The sequence below is a fragment of the Phodopus roborovskii genome, unplaced genomic scaffold (genome assembly GCF_943737965.1).
Source record: "Phodopus roborovskii unplaced genomic scaffold, PHOROB, whole genome shotgun sequence".
NCBI lineage: Eukaryota > Metazoa > Chordata > Mammalia > Rodentia > Cricetidae > Phodopus > Phodopus roborovskii.
The window spans coordinates 1,206,689-1,225,532 of record NW_026125397.1 but is presented as its reverse complement, the minus strand read 5'-3'; the positions used below and the strand labels follow the sequence as shown (position 1 = coordinate 1,225,532).

At 41.9% G+C, this 18,844-nt stretch overlaps 1 protein-coding gene across 1 annotated transcript in view; it reads left to right on the top strand.

The window, feature by feature from the left end:
• The window catches only part of Ect2l (epithelial cell transforming 2 like), a 69,044-nt gene that overhangs the window by 17,794 nt on the left and 32,406 nt on the right, over nucleotides 1-18,844 (top strand). Inside the window, exons 3-7 of the mRNA XM_051175343.1 lie at nucleotides 8,083-8,245; nucleotides 13,909-14,161; nucleotides 15,215-15,383; nucleotides 17,053-17,191; nucleotides 18,149-18,317. Coding sequence (XP_051031300.1) covers nucleotides 8,083-8,245; nucleotides 13,909-14,161; nucleotides 15,215-15,383; nucleotides 17,053-17,191; nucleotides 18,149-18,317 — 893 coding nt within the window. The remainder of the gene's footprint in view (nucleotides 1-8,082; nucleotides 8,246-13,908; nucleotides 14,162-15,214; nucleotides 15,384-17,052; nucleotides 17,192-18,148; nucleotides 18,318-18,844) is intronic.

Genomic DNA, 18,844 nt, shown 5'->3' with positions numbered 1-18,844 from the left:
ATCTGGTGTGCTTCCTCCTTCTGTGGCCTATCCGGGATCACCAGGTGGCATGAGCTGATTGGGCAGTGAGCACATATTTAAGGGCTTGCTGGGGCTGGGAGGAGCAGAAGCTGATGTACAAGGTTCCTGAATAAACTGCTTGAAGAAGAGTCGTGGTAGTGTTTCCTTGCTGGTCCAGGTAGAGGCAACAGACCCTGTCTCAAAGAACCAAGGGCCAGGGTAGTTCATTGGTGGAGTATGTGTCTAGCATGCATGATACACTGGATATGTATGTCCCCAGCACCTCATGAAAATTGGCTGAAGAAATTTCAGTTTTACATATTATTTTACTACTTTTCTTAAGATTCCAAAATGGGAGTAAATTTTATCTCAAAGGGTCTGGAGAGATGGCTCAGAAGTTAAGAGTGCTTTCTGCTTTTCCAGAGGACTGGGGTCTGGTCCCCCAAGTTAGAGTAGTTCATGACTTCATGTAACTCCAGCTCCAGGAAATCTAACACCCCTTTCTGGTCTCCAAGGTGTTCTCATGCACACACACACGTACATACACACACACACACACACACACACACACACACACAAATATAAAGTCTTTCTTTAAAAAGAAGAGGAAGAGAAAGAAAGATAAAGAAAGGAGAAAGAAAAGGAAAGAAAGAGAAGGAAGGAAGGGAGGGAGGGAGAGAGGGAGGGAGGAAGAAAGGAAGGAAGGAAGGAAGGAAGGAAAGAAGGAGAAAGGAATAAACAAGCTGGTTCTAAATTCTACCAGACAATTTGTAGTTGGAACTATAATCCTTTGGGGTTTAATTGTACTCAATGTGTCACAGTCTTATTCAGTATGACTGTTAATTTCAAAGGAAGTCACACAGTTATCACAAGCACTTTACCATCCCCCCAAATGATTCATTTGTGCATATGTATGGTGCACCTGCACATCTACAACCCTGTCATCTCGCAGACTGCTGCCAACGAGTTCACTTTAAGGCATTGTCTTTGGATGTGATTAGGGTGTATGGATACAGATAACAAAACAGCAGTAACTTAAACAAGGCCAGGGAATAGGTCCATATAAAACATACCATGAAGCACTCTCTGTTTAGGGACTTGGTTTCTCTGTGTAGACCACATTGGCCTTGAACTCACAGATCCACCTGCCTCCACCTCCCGAGTGCTGGAATTAAAGGTATGTATCATCACTGCCTGTTGTGATATTTCTTTTTAAAGAAATTATTTTCCAATACTTTTTAGGCAAGAATAATATAACTATGTTCTTGCCCTTTCCATCTGGATTCCTCTACTGGATTAAAATGTAATAGTATATTGCTCAATAATAAACACCTATATTAAGCTTGCTTTATTATCCTTTACCACTGGAGAATAAGTTATAAGTGTGATTCTCATAACCCTTAGCATTTCATTGCCGATTTTTCATATATATATATATATATATATATATATATATATATATATATATATTTTGTAGTGTGTGAGCAGGTCCGTGTGTGTGGGTGCAGGTGCACAAGTATGCACATACATGTACTGTCCAGAAAACAATTTTGAGTTTTGTTCCTTAGACATGGCATTTGGAGACAGGGTATTCCTTATTCCAGACTTGCCCAGTGTGCCATGCTGGCTGGCAAGGCCCAGGAATATCTTCCTGTCTCCCTATCCTCAGCTCTGGGATGACAAGTGGACGCCAGCACTCATGGCTCAGGTTCTGGTGATGGAACGTGGCTCCTTGTGTTTGGCAGGCAAGTGCTTCACCAACTGAGCTCCCTCTCCCACCCTTCAGTTTGTATTTTCTAACACGGACACTGACGAGAAACCAAAGTTCATCTACTCACACCAGCACTGATTCAGTTCAAGCACCCATCACAGACCTATCAATATCCCCTGTTAGTCTGCCAGTGTCCTTTCTTAGTGGGCAGAGTGCTACATTTCCCCTTGTGGTCCAGAATCTAGTGCAGTCACTTTCTATACCCAGTTTTCCTATCTGTAGATACACCCTCGCTGTGGAAAAGTTGCTGAGTGTGTCTTTATCTTTCATTTCATGATGGTTTAGCAGAGGACAGGCGAGTTATTTTGCTACCTCCCTTTTACTCGGCTCACACCAGGTTGTGAATGTATCACAACTCCTCCCCATCAGATAGTTTCTCCAGTGCCTGCTTGTTCTCCAATTAAGAGGAATGACTGACAGTTTGGAACAGGCTGACCTAGATATTAAAAGTAGGAATAAAGGAAACACATTTATAGTGTAGCAGCAGCTCTAGTTGGGAAGAAAATGTTATCTTGTGTAGAAGTAACCAGTTAAAAGGGAAAAGAAGTCTATGTCCTTCAGTAGCACAGACTTAAAAATTAAATCACAGGAATATTCAAAGACACCTTTGCTTTACATTTTAGCTCCATTAAAAGGTTTGAGCTCCCATTGTTATCAGTTAATAAGAGTAAAGTAATTCCCCAAATCATCCCCAAACAATAAAGAACATTTTACCTTAGATGAGGCAAAGCCATGTCTATAAACACAAGTCACAAGTGTGCCAGGAGAAAAATGGAGAAATGGTGAATAACAGGCCCACGAAGCCTTACAAGCAAGAACAAAACACATTGCACAAAACCCTCTAAGAAGCCAGGTATGGGAAGCAACAATTGGAAGGTGTGTAGAAGAAACCATTAGGTTCCCAGCCAACAACTCTCTCCCATTCATTCAAATTGCTGTGCTTGTTGTTGTTTTAAAACATTAATTAAGTTTATTATTATTGTGTGTATGTGTTCCTGGTGTGTCATGGATACACATGTCCCATAACACATGTTTCGAGACCAGAGAACAACTTGTAGAGTTGGTTCCTTCCTTCCATCTTTATGATAGTTCTAGAGATCAAACTCAGGTAATGGGGGAAGTCTTTCTGAATGCTGTGAATATATGTTTCTCTATTGGTTGGTGAATAAATGCTGGTTAGCCATTAGCCAGGCAGGAGGTATGGGTGGGGCTACCAGACTAGGAGAGGTCTGGGAAGAGGAACACAGGAGTCATCAAGAGAGATGCCATGTAGTCACTGAAGGAGTAACATGCTGGAGCATTATGGATAAGCTACAGCCTGTGGCAATACGTAGTTTAATAGAAATGGGTTAAGAGAGAGCTAGCCAATAAGAAGCCTGAGCCATTGGCCAAAACAGCTTTATTCATCAACCAATAAGAGAAACATATTCACAGCATACAGAAGGACATCCCCCATCACGCAGGTTGCCAGATATGGGTGACAATGCCTAGGATTTTTTGAGATACAGTCTCATTGTGTAGTACATCAAACTCTTGATCTTCCTGGCTCAATCTCCTAAGCGCTGTTATTACAGGCTTATGTCACCATGTCTAGCTGCAAGCAATGATTCCTCTTTTTATTTGTCTTATTTTATGTGTATGAGTGCTTTGCCTGCACATCAAGCATACCTCCTGTGTGCCTGATGTTCTCAGAGGGGGCATCAGATTCCCTGAAACTGGAGTTATAAAATTTTGTGAGCTACTGTGTCCTCTGTAAAAGTAGCAAACACTCTTTACCACAGAGCCAACTCTCCAACCCTGGGATTCTTCTTAGTGTCAATCAATCAAGGCATGCAGGAACCTCTCACAACCCAAGTGCAAATCTTCACACACTGACTTCTCCCTGCAGATGGTAGGATGCATTTCACATTTTTTTCCTGGAACATTTTTATATAGCAAGTATTTATTGTGTGCCTTCTATATGCCATGAACTATCTTTTGACTTGCATAGGGGACACATATATACAAGTTCCATGAAATGTACATGTAGAACAGAATTTATCTGGAAAACTTTTTATAGGGTATTATTTACTTATTTTTTGACAATTCTATACATGTATAGAATGTATTGTGATCATATTAGGCCCATAAGTCATCTCCTACTCTTGCTGACTCCCTTTATCTCAACTAGTGTTCCCCTTGCCCTCATGTTGACTCCTTCCTCCTCCCTAGCCCCAGGTAAAACTCACATAAACAGAGAGGTAACAGGGGTGATGCCACCTTTCATCACACACACATAGCTTAGGCAATGTGGAGATGGGTTGTGTGGCCCCGGGGCCAGTGTGTAAGTGCAAATGCAGAGACTTGGCCCATGAGACTTGATGGATATTTATAGCATGGGGGAGGGGAACAAAGAATTATAGAGAATGCTGCTCTGTTTAAAAAAACAAAAACAAAAACAGACACTGGGCACTCAATTGTTCTTCTGTTAAACTAAACCAGGTCTACTGAGAGAGCTCTCTGCTAAGTCATGGCGAGATCTCATCATGACCAGCCCCTTCCCAGTCCAGCCCCTGGGACTTAAGATGCTTTTTTATGAAATACTCTGTGTTATCTCTAGTTGGCATTGAATTACACTAGGTTTTATATGTTTTCTCTCAAGTAGCGTGTCAACCAAATCTCATCCAGCTGGCCAATGGGGAAAGACATGCCCAACACTGAAGTCATAGAAGAAGGCTTCTGTGGTGAAGTCAGTCTGTATCTTTAGTAGAAATTGGATTTTTTTTTGCATCATTCTTCAACCCTATCAACTTCCACTCCTTGGGCATCAATTATGCCCAGTCCTTATGTATCCAGGGTAACCTAGTTGGCCTTTCCTGGACATATAAATTCCATAGGACCATGGAGGTCCTTCCTTCCTTCCTTTCTTTTTGTTTATTTATTTTTCTTATTTTACATATCAATCCCAGTTCCCTCTCTGTCCCTCCCTCTCCCACCCTCCCATGCCCCTTCCCATAGCCCCCCACACACACTCCCCGTGTAGGGTGATACCTTCCTGGAGGGGTCATCTAAATCTGTCAAGTCATTTGGAGTAGAAACTAGGCCCTTCCTCCTGCTTCTAGGTTAAGGGAGTATCCCTCCATGGGGAATGTGCTCCCAAATTCCTTTTGTGCACTAGGGATACATCCTGGTTCCACTGTCAGAAGTCCCTTAGACTGCCCAGGCCTTCTAGCTGAGACCCATGTTCAGGGGGTTTGAGTCAGTCCAATGCTGGATTCCCAGCTATCAGTCTGGGGGTCCATTAGTTCCTCCTTGTTCAGGTCAGCTGTCTCTGTGGATTTCTGTAGCCTGGTCTTGTCCTCCTTCTCTGCATCTGGATTCCAGTTCAGCTCAGTGTTTAGCTGTGGGTGTCTGCTTCTGTTTCCATCAGCTACTAGATGAGGACTCTCTGATGGCATATAAGTTAGTCATCAATCTCATTATCAGGGAAGGGCATTTATGGTAACCTTTCCACTGTTGCTCAAATTGTTAGTTGGGGTCGGTTTTGTAGGTCTCTGGACATTTCTCTAGAGTCAGTTTTATCTTGAAACCTATAATGGCTCGCTTTCTCTCTCTCTCTCTCTCTCTCTCTCTCTCTCTCTCTCTCTCTTGTCCATTCCTCCCTGACTCAATCTTCCTACTCCCACATGCTTTCCTCTCCTCCCCTTCTTTTTCTCCTAGCCCCCTTTCCACTCACTGATCCCCCTACTCCCAATATGCTCAGGAGATCTTGTCCCTTTCCCCTTCTGTAGGGACCTTGTATGAATCTCTTAAAATCATTCTTGTATCCTAGTTTCTCTGGTGGTGTGAATTATAGGCTGGTGATTTTTTTTTTTTTTTTTTGCTCTATGTCTAAAATCCATATATGAGTGAGTACATACCATGTTCCTCTTTTTGTGACTGAATTACCTCATTCAGGATGGTTTCTTCAAGTTCTATCCATTTGCCTGTGAATTTCAAGATTCCATTGTTTTTCTTCCACAGAGTAGTATTCCATTGTGTAAATGTGCCACATCTTCTTTATCCATTCTTCAGTTGAGGGGCATCTAGGTTGCTTCCAGGTTCTTGCCTCTGGGGGGGGGGGGCGCAAAAGGACAGTCATGATATGGCATGGCAGTCAGGGTCCAAATCCATGCCTATTCAGGTGTTCTCAGAAGCAATGGGAAGTGCTCATCTATCAAAATCAACCCAAGCATGAAAAAGAATGAGAATGCACTATTTCTTTTCATATGAGTGTTTGTGAAAAAATAAAAAGAAATGTATGCTACCCATGTCACTCTCCACCTTGAGCCGATTCCTGGATGCCATATCAGCTTAGCCACTAAAGGGGGAGGCATGACTACAATTTAAAATAACTGAAGACACACAGAATTGCTTTGCTTAAGCTTGGCAAGAGTCTATGAACCATTCAGCTTCATGGGCCATGATGGCTTTTTCTGTGAATGGAAGAATTTCCTACCTGGTGTTCTAGTGCCTTGTGGAAGCCCCACTGCTGTGATTGTTTGGGGCATAGATCTAGCTGACTTCAGCAGAGATGTTCATCAATATTTCCATTGCTTTTAAACGTGGTCACGTCACAAGAGTATGTAATCCAGACACCAAATTGAGTTTACAGTCAAAGTATTGCATCCAGTTCACATGGAGGCCCCACAATATTCTGGTTCTGCATGGCCCAAATGCCATGGGTGTAGTTGAGAAGGTGACTGGATTTTAGCTTCAGGACAACACGTGGCTTAAACCACTGAAGCTCAGAGTGATTCTGAGAGTATCCAACATGGTGGATTAGCAGCAGTTCTTTGTCATGCTGAATGGAACTGCCTCTCTTAATGGTAGATGATTTTGTCAGTGAACTTTCCTGTCCTTGGGTTTGGGGACTGTAGACAAGGCTCCAGACTGAGCCATCAGTTTTGGTAAAGCAGTAATTAAGACCACATCTAGGAGTCACAGATGTTCAGCAGGATGGCCATGGGCTTTCTTTTATGGGAAATGCTGTTTCTGTCAGAGAAGTCCCATTGCAGGATGGGGTTTGCTCAGTGTCCTGACTTTTGGTGAGCTCATCTGTGTTCACTGAGGCCCAATGACAGTGGATAGTAGTGGCCACGTAGCAGTTGAAGAAAAAATTTGTAGTGCCAAAGGCCTCCATTAAACAAGCCTTGGTAGGTTCTTGATTAGCAGAACTTTTCCCAGCCACCTAAAGCTGGCTCTAGATGTCCGAGATTTTGGTGAGTTTGGCAGTTCCTGCTTCCTGGATTGCTTCCAGGCCTTCCTACTCCATCAGTAGGCACTCAAAGACCACCACCTATCTGGTGGTCTAGAACCATAGAATTTTGCCACCAATATATAAAGAGAACAGTCATGTGTTCAGTTGTACACACACATGTGCATGTGTACACATGTGTGTATGAGTGTGCAAAAATGACAAAAGTTGAAAGGTGACCATGAGAGTGGAGGAAGAGAGCTTGGTGGGGCAGGGGTGTGGGGATGTGCCTGACAGGAAAGCTAAAGACGTGCTATCTGGGGGAGGGAAGTCTAACAAGCGGGGAGCAAGGGAAGGGCGAGACCAGTGAGAAGAGGGGGCAGTAAGGACAGAAGCTGCTACTTTATGGATGAAAATGCCATAAGGAACACATTGCTTTGCCTGCTGACTTAAAATTTCATTAAAAAAAAAAATGGAGCTAGACTTGCAGTAGTTCTCAATCTTCTCAATGCTGTGACCCTTTAGTACAATTCCTCGTGTCACGGTGACCTCCAACCATAAAATTATTCTTATTACTATTTCATAACTGTAATTTTGCTACTGTTATGGATCATATTATAAATATTTTTTTGGAGATAGAGGTTTGACAAAGGGATCACAACCCACAGGTTAAGAATCCCTGGTAGAGAGAAAATTCAGAGGTTAAGAGCACTGGTTGACTTTCCAGAGTACCTGAGTTTGATTCCCAGCACCCACATGATGGCTCACATCCTCTGTAACTCTAGCTCCAAAGGATTTGATGCCTTCTTCTAGTCTATCAGGCACATACATGAGTACACAGATATACGTGTCAACAAAACACACATACACATTAAATTAAATATATTTATGCTGTGCATTTATTTATATGCAATACTGAGGATATAGCTCCGGATCTTGCTTGGGGTAGGGAGGTATATTACCACTTCCCAATACCTGATTTAATTACTTTACAGTGGAACATTAGAAAATAACAATGACTGGTCTCTCTATAGGATCTTTTAGTCACTGTTAGATGATGATGTTAAGAACTAAATTTCTGTGTCTTCCTTTGTAGGTTCATCCAAGACTGGGTTTCAGAAAGGAAGCAGGTGGCCAGAGTGGATTTCTCAACAGTGTTACCTCGCTCCATTTCTCTTTATATCTTTTCCTTCCTGAATCCGAAAGACCTGTGTGCAGCTGCTCAAGTCAGCTGGCCCTGGAAGTTTCTAACGGAGCAGGTTCCCTCCTCTCTACTCTTACTTCCTAGTAATGGCACACAAAAGCTTGTGTCAGTCAGGGTGGCTGTGGACTCTGAAATAACAGTGGAGGGAACCAGAAACATAGTTAAGTGTCCCTTTGGGGAAAGAATAGAGGGCCTAGGAGAAGCCTGCTTGTGGGTAAAGGCATTTGCTGCATGTGAGGCCTTGTGTTTGATCCCCAGAAGCTATGAAATTCTGGGCTCACCTCTATAATCCCTCTGTTCCTTCAGCAAGATGGGGAATAGACACAGGAGAGCCCTGGGCACTCAAGGACCAGCTAGCCTGGTGTATGCAGTAGTGAATGAGAAGGCAGAGGATAAAGGCCAACTCCCAAAACTGTCTTCTGACCTCCATTGGCACACACTCACCTGTACTCATACATGTGAACACATACACACACACACACACACACACACACACACACACACACACACACACACAGAGAGAGAGAGAGAGAGAGAGAGAGAGAGAGAGAGATTTAAAAATGGAGACAAATAAAATCAGGAACTTATTTTTTAACTTGAGAAGTCCCCCCCCCCCTTGGTTTCCCGGTTTTTATACTGGGAATTAAACACAAGGTTTCACACATGCTGGGTCAGCATTCAGCCACAGAGCCAAATACCAGCACCAGTAACATTTTATAATCATGGCTATATACACCATTCCAATAGCTTATTTACTTTTACCATGCTTGTGAATTATTCAATGTGGCTATTATTTAAAAACATTTATAGACGTTTGCTATTCTTTATGAAAAATGTTTTGAGTTTTGTTTTTCATGTGGAATTATTTGATTCATGATAAATTAATTCTGGAAAATTGGTATGTAATCAGAGCGTCTACTGAATTATTGGCTGACAGCCAATAAGGAACCGAACAGCAGCTAAAACCAGAATCTGCCACTACATCTGAGTCTGCTCTAGGTGTCCCTCCGTTGTCTTTTAGGAGTGTTAATGTGAGAACATAGATGTGTTCTGGCTTCATCTCATGTTTTCCTCCTGTAAACTGCACATGTCCAGGGATGGCTGTGTCCTGATCTTCATTTCAAACGCTGGCGGCTGCTCAGTGAGGGACTCAAGCACAAAGCAGACAACCGCCCTTGTTCTATGGGCTGTTGCCAGGCTCCTTGGACTCAGGCACCCTGGCTTAACCCAATGCTTATATGTCTCCACTCTTGGCTTTTCTGTAGTCACACATCTACGATATGTCTCTAAAGAGAATATGCTTGGTCAGCATTTGGCAGCCTTTGATTTTGTTTTTAAATATTGTTTTGGTTTTTAGGGTACAGAAAAGGGAAGCTGGGACCTCATATTTGCTAAGCAAATGCTCTCCCTCTGGGCTGTAAGCCCTGCTCAAAGCTTGCCTTGCTTTGTCTGTGTTTGTATGTGGTAGAGGCACTGGGCAGTGCCTCAGCCCTTATGTGGGGGTAGCACCTCGAGTGTTTGTTGGTCCTCGCTACCTTCTTTGAGACATGGTCTGTCACTGTTTGCTGCTGAGTCCTCCTGGGAGGGATTGTCTCCATCTCCCACCTCACTGTAGGAGCATGGAAATTACAGATAGGTACAACCGTACCCACCTTTACATGGTGTTCCAGTTAGGGTTACTATTGCTGCAATTTAAGACCACAAACAAAAGCAAGTTGAGAAGAAAACCACATCATAGTCCATCACTGAAGGAAGTCAGGACAGGAACTCCAGCAGGGCTGATGTAGAGACCATAGAGGAGAGCTGCTTACTGGCTCGCTTAGCCCGCTTTCATATGTATGTATGTGTGTATGTATATATGTATGTATTTTTTTATTTTACATGTTGATCCCAGTTCCTTTTCCCTCTCTCCCATGCCCCCGACCACCCGTCATGTTCCATTTCCCCCCACTCCACAGGGAAGGTGATACCTTCCAGGAGAGATCATCAAAATCTGTCAAGTCATTTGGAGCAGGGTCTAGGCCTTCTCTCCTGCCTCTAGGCTAAGGGAGTATCCCTCCATGGGGAATGTGCTCCCAAAGTCCTTTCATGCACCAGGGATACATCCTGGTTCCACTATCAGAGGTCCGGTAGACTGCCCAGGCCTTCTAACTGAGACCCATGTTCAGGGGATCTGAGTAGGTCCAATGCTGGTTTCCCAGCTATCAGTCTAGGGTCCATGAGTCAGGTCAGCTGTCTCTCTGAGTTTCTATAGCCTGGTTTTGACCCCTTTTCTTATCACTCCTCCCTCTCTGCAACTGGATTCCAGGAGTTCTGCTCAATATTTAGCTGAGGGTGTCTGCCCCTGTTTCCATCAGCTACTAGACGAGGGCTCTATGATGGCATATAAATTAGTCATCAATCTCATTATCAGGGATGGGCATTTAAAGTAGCCTTTCCATTGTTGCTCAGACTGTTAGTTGGGGTCATCCTTGTAGATCTCTGGACATTTCTCTAGAGTCAGTTTACTATTCAAACCTATAATGGTTCCCTCTATTATGATATCTTTTTTTTTTTTTTTTTTTTTGCTCTCGTCTATTCATCTCCTGACTCAATCTTCCTGGTCCCACATGTTCTCCTCTCCTCCTCTTCTCCTTCCTTCTCCTAACTCCCTCTCTACTCACTGTCCCCCAATATGCTCAGGAGATCTCCCCCTTCTGTAAGGGACCTTGTATTTATCTCTTAGGTTCTTCCTTGTATCCTAGTTCTCTGAAGGTGTGAATTATAGGCTGGTGATCCTTTGCTCTATGTCTAAAATCCATATATGAGTGAGTTCATACCATGTTCCTCTTTTTGTGACTGAATTACCTCATTCAGGATGGTTTCTTCAAGTTCTATCCATTTGCCTGTGAATTTCAAGATTCCATTGTTTTTCTTCCGCAGAGTAGTATTCCATTGTGTAAATGTGCCACATCTTCTTTATCCATTCTTCAGTTGAGGGGTTGCTTCCATTAGCCTGCTTTCTTATAGAATCCAGGACCACCAGCCCAGGATGGAACCACTCATGATGGACTGGGCTCTCCCCCAATCAATCAGTCATCAATTAAGAAATGCCCTATAGCCAATGTTATGGAGGCATCCTCTCAACTGAGGTTCCTTCCTTTCAGATGACTCTAGCTTGTGTCAAGTTGACATAAAATTACCCAACACACATGAATCCTGGGAACCAAAAGTCAGGTCTTCATGTTTATGTAGGGGGCACTTTACCCACTAAGCCCAAACATATTATTTTTTTTTTAGCTAAAGTTTTTAGTCTATTTATAATCCATAAAGATTCTGATATATTTGGATTGAGACTCACCATCTTTATAGTTCCCTTATTATTTTTTTTTTACTACATTTATTACTTTTGAGGCAAGATCTCATGTATTCCAAGCTGGTCTAGCGCTTGCTCCATAGCAGCAGAAAACTCCAGATTTCCAATTATATTTTCCCCACCTCCCGAGTGCTACGCAGCTTCTTGTTGCTTTCATTTGTTTTGCATGTTCTGTTTTTATTCTACTTAAGCCTTCCTGTGGACTTCATGAGTGTTTTTACTGTTCATTTCAGAGTTTTAAATATTTTTTCATAATTATCAGAAGACATAGTATTTACTCTGGTTTATCTGATCATTCTGACGACAATGCAATGTCTTTAGAATCTTTAAACTGTTTTCTACTTCCTCTGTTTTTGTGTCTTTTTGTCATATTTTTGATTAGGTGTATATACACATATATTAAGTGTATGATTGTTCTTGATCTCCTGTAGCACATTGGATACAGCTATTACTCTTTCTCTGTAATAGCAAAATCCAAAACTGCCTGAGAGCTTTATATGCAATGTTGTATCTCATGTAATCAGTCCTCTTGGATACTTTAAATTATTCCAAAAGTTATTATTTTAAAATATTTTTAATGATATTTAGTTGCATGTATGTATGATTAATTACATGTATGTATTTGTATGTGTATCTGTGGGTATGCCTCCCAAGAGACAGGTTATAAGCATGCGCCACCAAACCGGGCTCCGCAGCCTCTTATGTGAGTCTTGAATTATTTTGACTTTTAGTGTTTAAGTCTGTATTTTCTTCTGATCTATCTTTGAGTTTTCTGTTTCTTTAGCTGGATTTCAATGTGCTCTTGTCTGTTTATTGAATTTTAAAATTAAGGTATTATCTTTTCCAGGTCTAGAATATTGATTTGCTTCTATTGTCAACATTTTCCACTTGGCCCCTTAATATTCCTGGGCATATTAATTATAGCATTTTTTCAAAGTTTATGTCTCATAATAGCAATGTTTGGCTCTTCTTCAGGGATCTCAATAGTACTAAATTTGAAAGACAAAGAATTTCTGTCCTCTTTCTAGGTATTCGAATTATTTTTGGTTGAGTGCAGGTATTGAGTTCAAACACTGATGTCATCATCTGGGTCTCTGAATGATGTCATCTTCCTCCTGATAAATTTTACTTTTACTTCTAGCATGGAATGAGGCCAGGAACTGTCTGTGCACATCCATTGAGGAACAAGCTGCTTCAAGGCTGGCCTCAGTCCTTGTCATAGTTTGCATAACTCAGTCTTACTCTTCCTCAGTGCTTCTCAGTTGAAACCCTGTGTGGTACACAGGGTTCTGCTTAGATGAGCCCTGAATTTCGGAGGGTGTTCTTTCTTCTGTTTCTCTCCATCTCTCCCTCTCCTTCTCTCCCTCTCTGTCCCTCCCTGGCTCTCCCTTGCTCCTCCCTTTCCATTTTTTCTTCTCTGCTTCTTTAGATCTACCAAGTCTTTGAACTACAGCCTCATGGCCTGCTTCACACACTTTACTTTGAAACTGTTAATATGGACTGGGGAGGAACTCAGTTATAGGGGCCTTGTCCTTCTTGAGGCCCTGGGGTCGGTCCTCCAGCACTGCATACACCAGGTATGGTGGTACACACCTGTGATCCCAGCACTCAAGAGACTGAGGCAAGAAGAGCAGAAATTCAAGGTCGTTCTCATTATGCTGTATAGTGAACTGAAGCCAGTCTGGGTTTCTTTTCTTCTGAGGTCTGGAGGACCCACAGTTTTTACTGCATTGGTAGTTTTAAAACACACACACACACACACACACACACACACACACACACACAGACATAGTCTGTACTCTTTTAAGGTCTTACCATGTTTTCCAGGCTCATAGTATACCTCCTACCCCAACCTCCCAGAGATCTGGGAGCACAGGTACATGAGTGTATGTCATTGGATATTTTGTCTAGATTGTGATCTCAGTGAACCATATGAAAGTCACTGTTTTTTAATATGTCAAAAATTATTGCAATTTGGCAATATGAGTTCAATAAAAATTATTCTCTGTGGGAGAATTGGTGTGAAGCAAACTATTATACTTAAATTCTCATACTCCAGACTTAAAGTAACAGAATTCTATAAGAATGCTAGATAACTATCACAAGATGTCATACACACACACACACACACACACACACACACACACACACAATATATTCACATGTAATGTAATACACACTAGCCAAAGAACACTCTTCTTATGGAATGAAATATACTTTACACCTTTTGTAGACTGAAGTTTAGACATTAAGTCAACAACACTACAAATGTCAGTCTACCAAAAAATGTGTGCCTGAAACTACCATTGTTAGAAAACTGTCCCTTGGAAATGTGTCACTCTTCTTTCTCTTCCTTCCTGAAGGACTGCTTATGGATGCCCAAATGCATTAAGTTTGGGTGGTTTCTGCCCTATACTCCAACACAGAATGAATACGGAGCCTGGAAGCGCCACTACATTGCTTGTGTGTCCAGCTTGGATTGGCTAACGCCCAGGGAAGCTGCTGCTGTTTATGGAACACTGAATGAACCCAAAACAGAGGATGAGGAGTTCAAGGAGAGGGAAAGAGAAAAGTGCCTGAGAAAAGTAATTTGGGAGAAAATAGCATTCCATAAGAGTGAGTACCATTATGAAGCTTTCTGTCTTACTCAGATGCTGAATAAAGGGGTTTACATACAGATTCCCATCTAGAGGGAGAACATGTTGGGCTGCTCATCAACATAGGCTCAAGGCCACCTCCTTTTTCCTTTATTATGTACTTTAGGCTATTTGTTAATGAAAAAAATCTAGATGAAATATCTAAAGTCAAGCACCCGCCTCTACAGCAGTCCAATTCCAGGTTTGTAAGAGCAAAACCAAGGAAGGGATCCGGTAAAATGGCTCAGTTGCTGACATTATTGTCATAGTAGCTTGAAGACCCGAGTTTAAACTGCCAGTACCCAAATAGTGGAGAAAACCTGAGCTAGGGTGTATGTGCCTCTTAGTCCTCATTCAAGGAAGGCAGGGACAGGAGGGCCCTGGTCAGCCCTGGTGGTCAAATCAACCTCTAGCCTCCACTGTGTGCCTGCACCCATGTATCTGTACACACACTTGTACAAATGCATATGGCCTCTCCCAGTCCTTCCCCCATGCACACATAAAACGAGAAGAAAATGCAAACACAAGAAAAAACCAAGAAGTAAATCCAGGGCAGAAGAATTGGGGCTGGTGAGAAAGAGGAGTGAACATGCGAATGAGAGCAGGAAGAGCCATTTCTTTGAAAAGAGCAAGAAGGAAACGGACGAGGCCAAGTGCTCGGGAAGCCTCTGATGCACACATGTTCTTAAGATACACACTGTCTACTGACTCGGGCTCACCCTTCTCTTTTCCCTCACTCTCCCTGGGAAAACTGAAACAAATGGGAAATTACCTCCAACCAAGGGCAGAAAGGGATGCAGACCTTTGGGATGATTATCCGGTCCTCACAAGAAGAATTTCTTGTTCCCTGTGCTTTGCTAATAGACCCAAAATGACAGACACAAAATAAGAAATTCTATATGAGTGTGGGCAAGTGGCTATAATTATTGTTTGGAATATTTCCCTGGTGCAGCTTTTTGATATCTTAATCTATGTCAGCTTGGCTGGGGAAAGTGTGGTATAAACGGGAAGCCTGCTGCTATTCATTTTTCAGAGGCGTTATTCAAAGCTAGACCCCCTTGGCTGAGTGGCATGGGCTGCACCAGGTTTTTAAAGTCCACGAATCTACCCAGTGGTCCTCGGATGTGGAAAGATGGAACAGGATTCTATGAAGCTTTGGAGAAACAGCTGGTTCTGGCATCTTTAGATGCTTTGCCCAAGCGGTGAGCAAACTTCTACCTACAGGCTCCCCTGTGCCATGAAGACTTCATTACGGAATTATTTAGCCAACATAGGGATCTTCAGGAATTGGATGGTTTGTAGTATATGAAATATCAGAGAAGGAATTAATGACTTTATGTTTAAGAATACAGTCTTTAAATGCTTTTTGAAGAGGAAAATGTGTAATGTTCAAAACTTACTTTAACCCTATGATAAAGTTATATTGTAGAGACCATATATTTTCTAAAGCTGTTGATGTTGATGTTTCCTTATGTTTTTATGGAGTAAAAGTAACCACGTAGTGTCTCTGATAGTCCTCTTTCCATTGTCCTAATGAATGCTTGACATAAATTTATTGATAAAGAAGAAAGGTCAATTTTAGCTCATGGCCTCAAGAGCAGTTGGTTCCTGCTTTAGGCCTCTAGTAGAAGTGTATTATGGTGGAAACACATGCTAGGAGAGGTTTACTCACTTTATAGTACCCAAGAAATGGAAAATGAGAAGTCCCTAGAGTCCCAATATTCCTTTCAAAGGCCCATCCTCAATGAACCAACTTCCTTCTACTGGGCCCGCCTTCTAAATTATCCACCCTACCTCTGAATAGCACTGTGGACTTGTGACCAAGCTTTTAATACCCAAGGAATCCCAATTGCAGAATCATTCAAACAGATTTGGACAAAATTCCCATTTATATCTGCAAATCTAAACACAATCCTCTTTTCCTACTGAAATCAGAAAAGTTCTGGCTGTTTCCAGAGCACAGTGCCAGGATTCAGTTCTTTCCTTTTTAACTTTATTTTATATGTTCATTGGTGTTTTGCCTGCATGTCTTTGTGAGGAGGTCATATCCCCTGGAACTGGAGTTACAGACAGTTGTGAGCTGCCATGTGGGTGCTGAGAATTGAACCCATGTTCTCTGGAACATGGTCAGTGCTCTTAACTGCTGAGCCATATCTCTAGCCCCACCTATCCTATCTGATGATTGTAACTTCCACAACTTGCACAACTGTTTAGAAACTAAGAAAAAGAGGTTTGTTTTGCTTTTCGCTTTGGATTCTACAGTTACATTTCAAATGCAGCCACTAAAGTCTAGACAGGTGACATAACTCACCCAATTGTCATAATATAAACACTGGAACCTAAATCCTCCCATTCCAACACTTATTCAGCCTCACCCCTGACACCACATGCAGATCTGTGTTGGAATACTTTTGAGTGTGGAGTTATGTCATCCGAAGGCACACAAAGGCTTTTAAAAACATCTCTTGTCCTTGGTAATGTGGGGATGAGGCTGTGGAGAGAATGGAGACATTATTACTCAGGAAACCCTAAGGGCCAGAAGTGAAATAGGAATCACTTGGCTACACCTTTTAAAATATAGCTTTGAACCCTTAGGGGTATCATAGTGTTAATTTTAAGTGCCCAATAAAAGCTAAGTGAGTGTCAAGAAGCTTTTCCTGCATTCCTCATGTAGAAGTGGAACAATGGGCAGATTTGGCTCTACCCAACCTGGACCCATATTTGTCACTACCCCTCAGACTGCTAGGAGAGTCTAAGAACTCAGGGACAGTGGCTTTTTTGCCATATATTGATGTTCAGAGGATATTGGAATTTATCAAAAGTCATGTTAGCAGAACATTAGGATTTATCCATCCCTCTTGTTCTCTCCAGAAGCAATTTCTCTGGAAGTCACTCCTACCCTTTACTGTTAAAGAAAATTCCTCATGGGGTTGGCAGAACTGACGACAGCTCTTCCTGTGCTTTGCAACCACATGTCATCCTGATCTCATCCCAGATTCCCGCATATGAGGTACCGCTGTGCTAGGAAGCCCGCCCTTTCCTGAAGGGCTTTTTTTCATCTAGACTAATGAAATCTTTTGGCTACTATGTGTGTGAAAACGATTCATCTCCTGAAAGGGAAATTGTCTAATCAAGTGAACATTTACAAGACCCATACAGTTTTAAAAATTGGAGACAATAAACATAAAAGCAATCAAACTTATTCTGAAAAACCATGAGAGGTCCAAATTGCTGTGTGTGCAGTTATTGTCAAAATACTCTTGTTGGATTGAATTCATTGCTCTTAAAAAAAAACAGCCTAGCGTGATTATTAAAAATTGTTAAGACTCTTCCAGAATTCCCAAGAAGTTTAATAATATTATGTGATCAATAGTTTTCAAAAGTGGGTTACAAGTATTACTTTAAAATGGCCATTAAATTAAAATATGATCATTACAAAATAGGTATAGCAGTGTGTGCCTGTAATCCAAGCATTTAGGAGTCTGAGACAGGATGAAGTTTAAGGCCAACCTGGACCTCATAGTATCAAGTAAACTAGGACTATATAATGTCTCAAAATATAAAATGGATAAAATGAAATGAAGTTATGTATGTTCATTACATTTATAATTAGAAGATTTAAAAATCTTCTTAAGATGGACTTCTTCCAAAATGGTATTAATTCAGTTTTATTGTTTTTAATAAGTTGTGCATAAGTCTGCATGGCGTGTATGAAAATAAAGAGGGTGGGAGAAAGATAACCTAAATTGTTAGTACTATTTATCGGCATGATGGAGCTGCAAATGAACCTTGTATTTCCCTCATAGTTAGAGAAGAAATAAGGGAATTAGCAAGAGTTTAGTCTCTTCCTTCTGTGCTCTCTGAAACAACTCTTTAGCAATGGTATCATATTGCGCATCACCTTGGTTCTTTGATTAGCACTAAAGCTCACACACACTGACTCCTACAGCTGCAGTCTCATTTCTAGATGGTGGTGGAGAGTGTTAAGGTGGGTGTCGTGGCCATGCCATATGAACACAGCGGTGTGACCTTGGAGGGCCTGCTGCATCTCATTGACCGAGCTCTTCAAGGACAGAAGGCATTGAGACTGGGAATATTTAGCACTGGAAACAGCAGAGAAATTGACTTACTCCAAGGTTGGTTTGGGGTTTGGAGGAGAACAGTCGTCCCACAGCTTGAGTGTCTGTCACACAAATGTGACTATCACAGCACTGCTGTTAAGTTCTGATTCATTAGGAAAGGTTCATTTTGTCTTCATGAAGAAAGTACAGTAACATTTGATGATTTTTTTTTTTTCTTTGTAGACCAGGCTGGCCTCAAATTCACAGAGATCTGCCTGCCTTTACCTCCAGAGTGCTAGGATTAAAGGTGTGCACCACCACTGCCCAGCAACTCTAGATGAGTTTTGATGATAATCCTAACTATTGTGATTAAAACCACAGCACAACAATTACAATCTTAATCCCTTTTAAGTGTGAAGTTTGTTTATTCACATTCTTTTTTGATTTCTTTTTGGTGTTTTGAGACAGGGTTTCTCTGTGTAGCTCTGGGTGTCCTGGAACTCACTCTGTAGACCAGGCTGGTCTTGAACTCACAGAGATCCACCTCCCTCTGCCTCCTGAGTGCTGGGATTAAAGGCGTGTGCCACTACTGCCCCATTCAC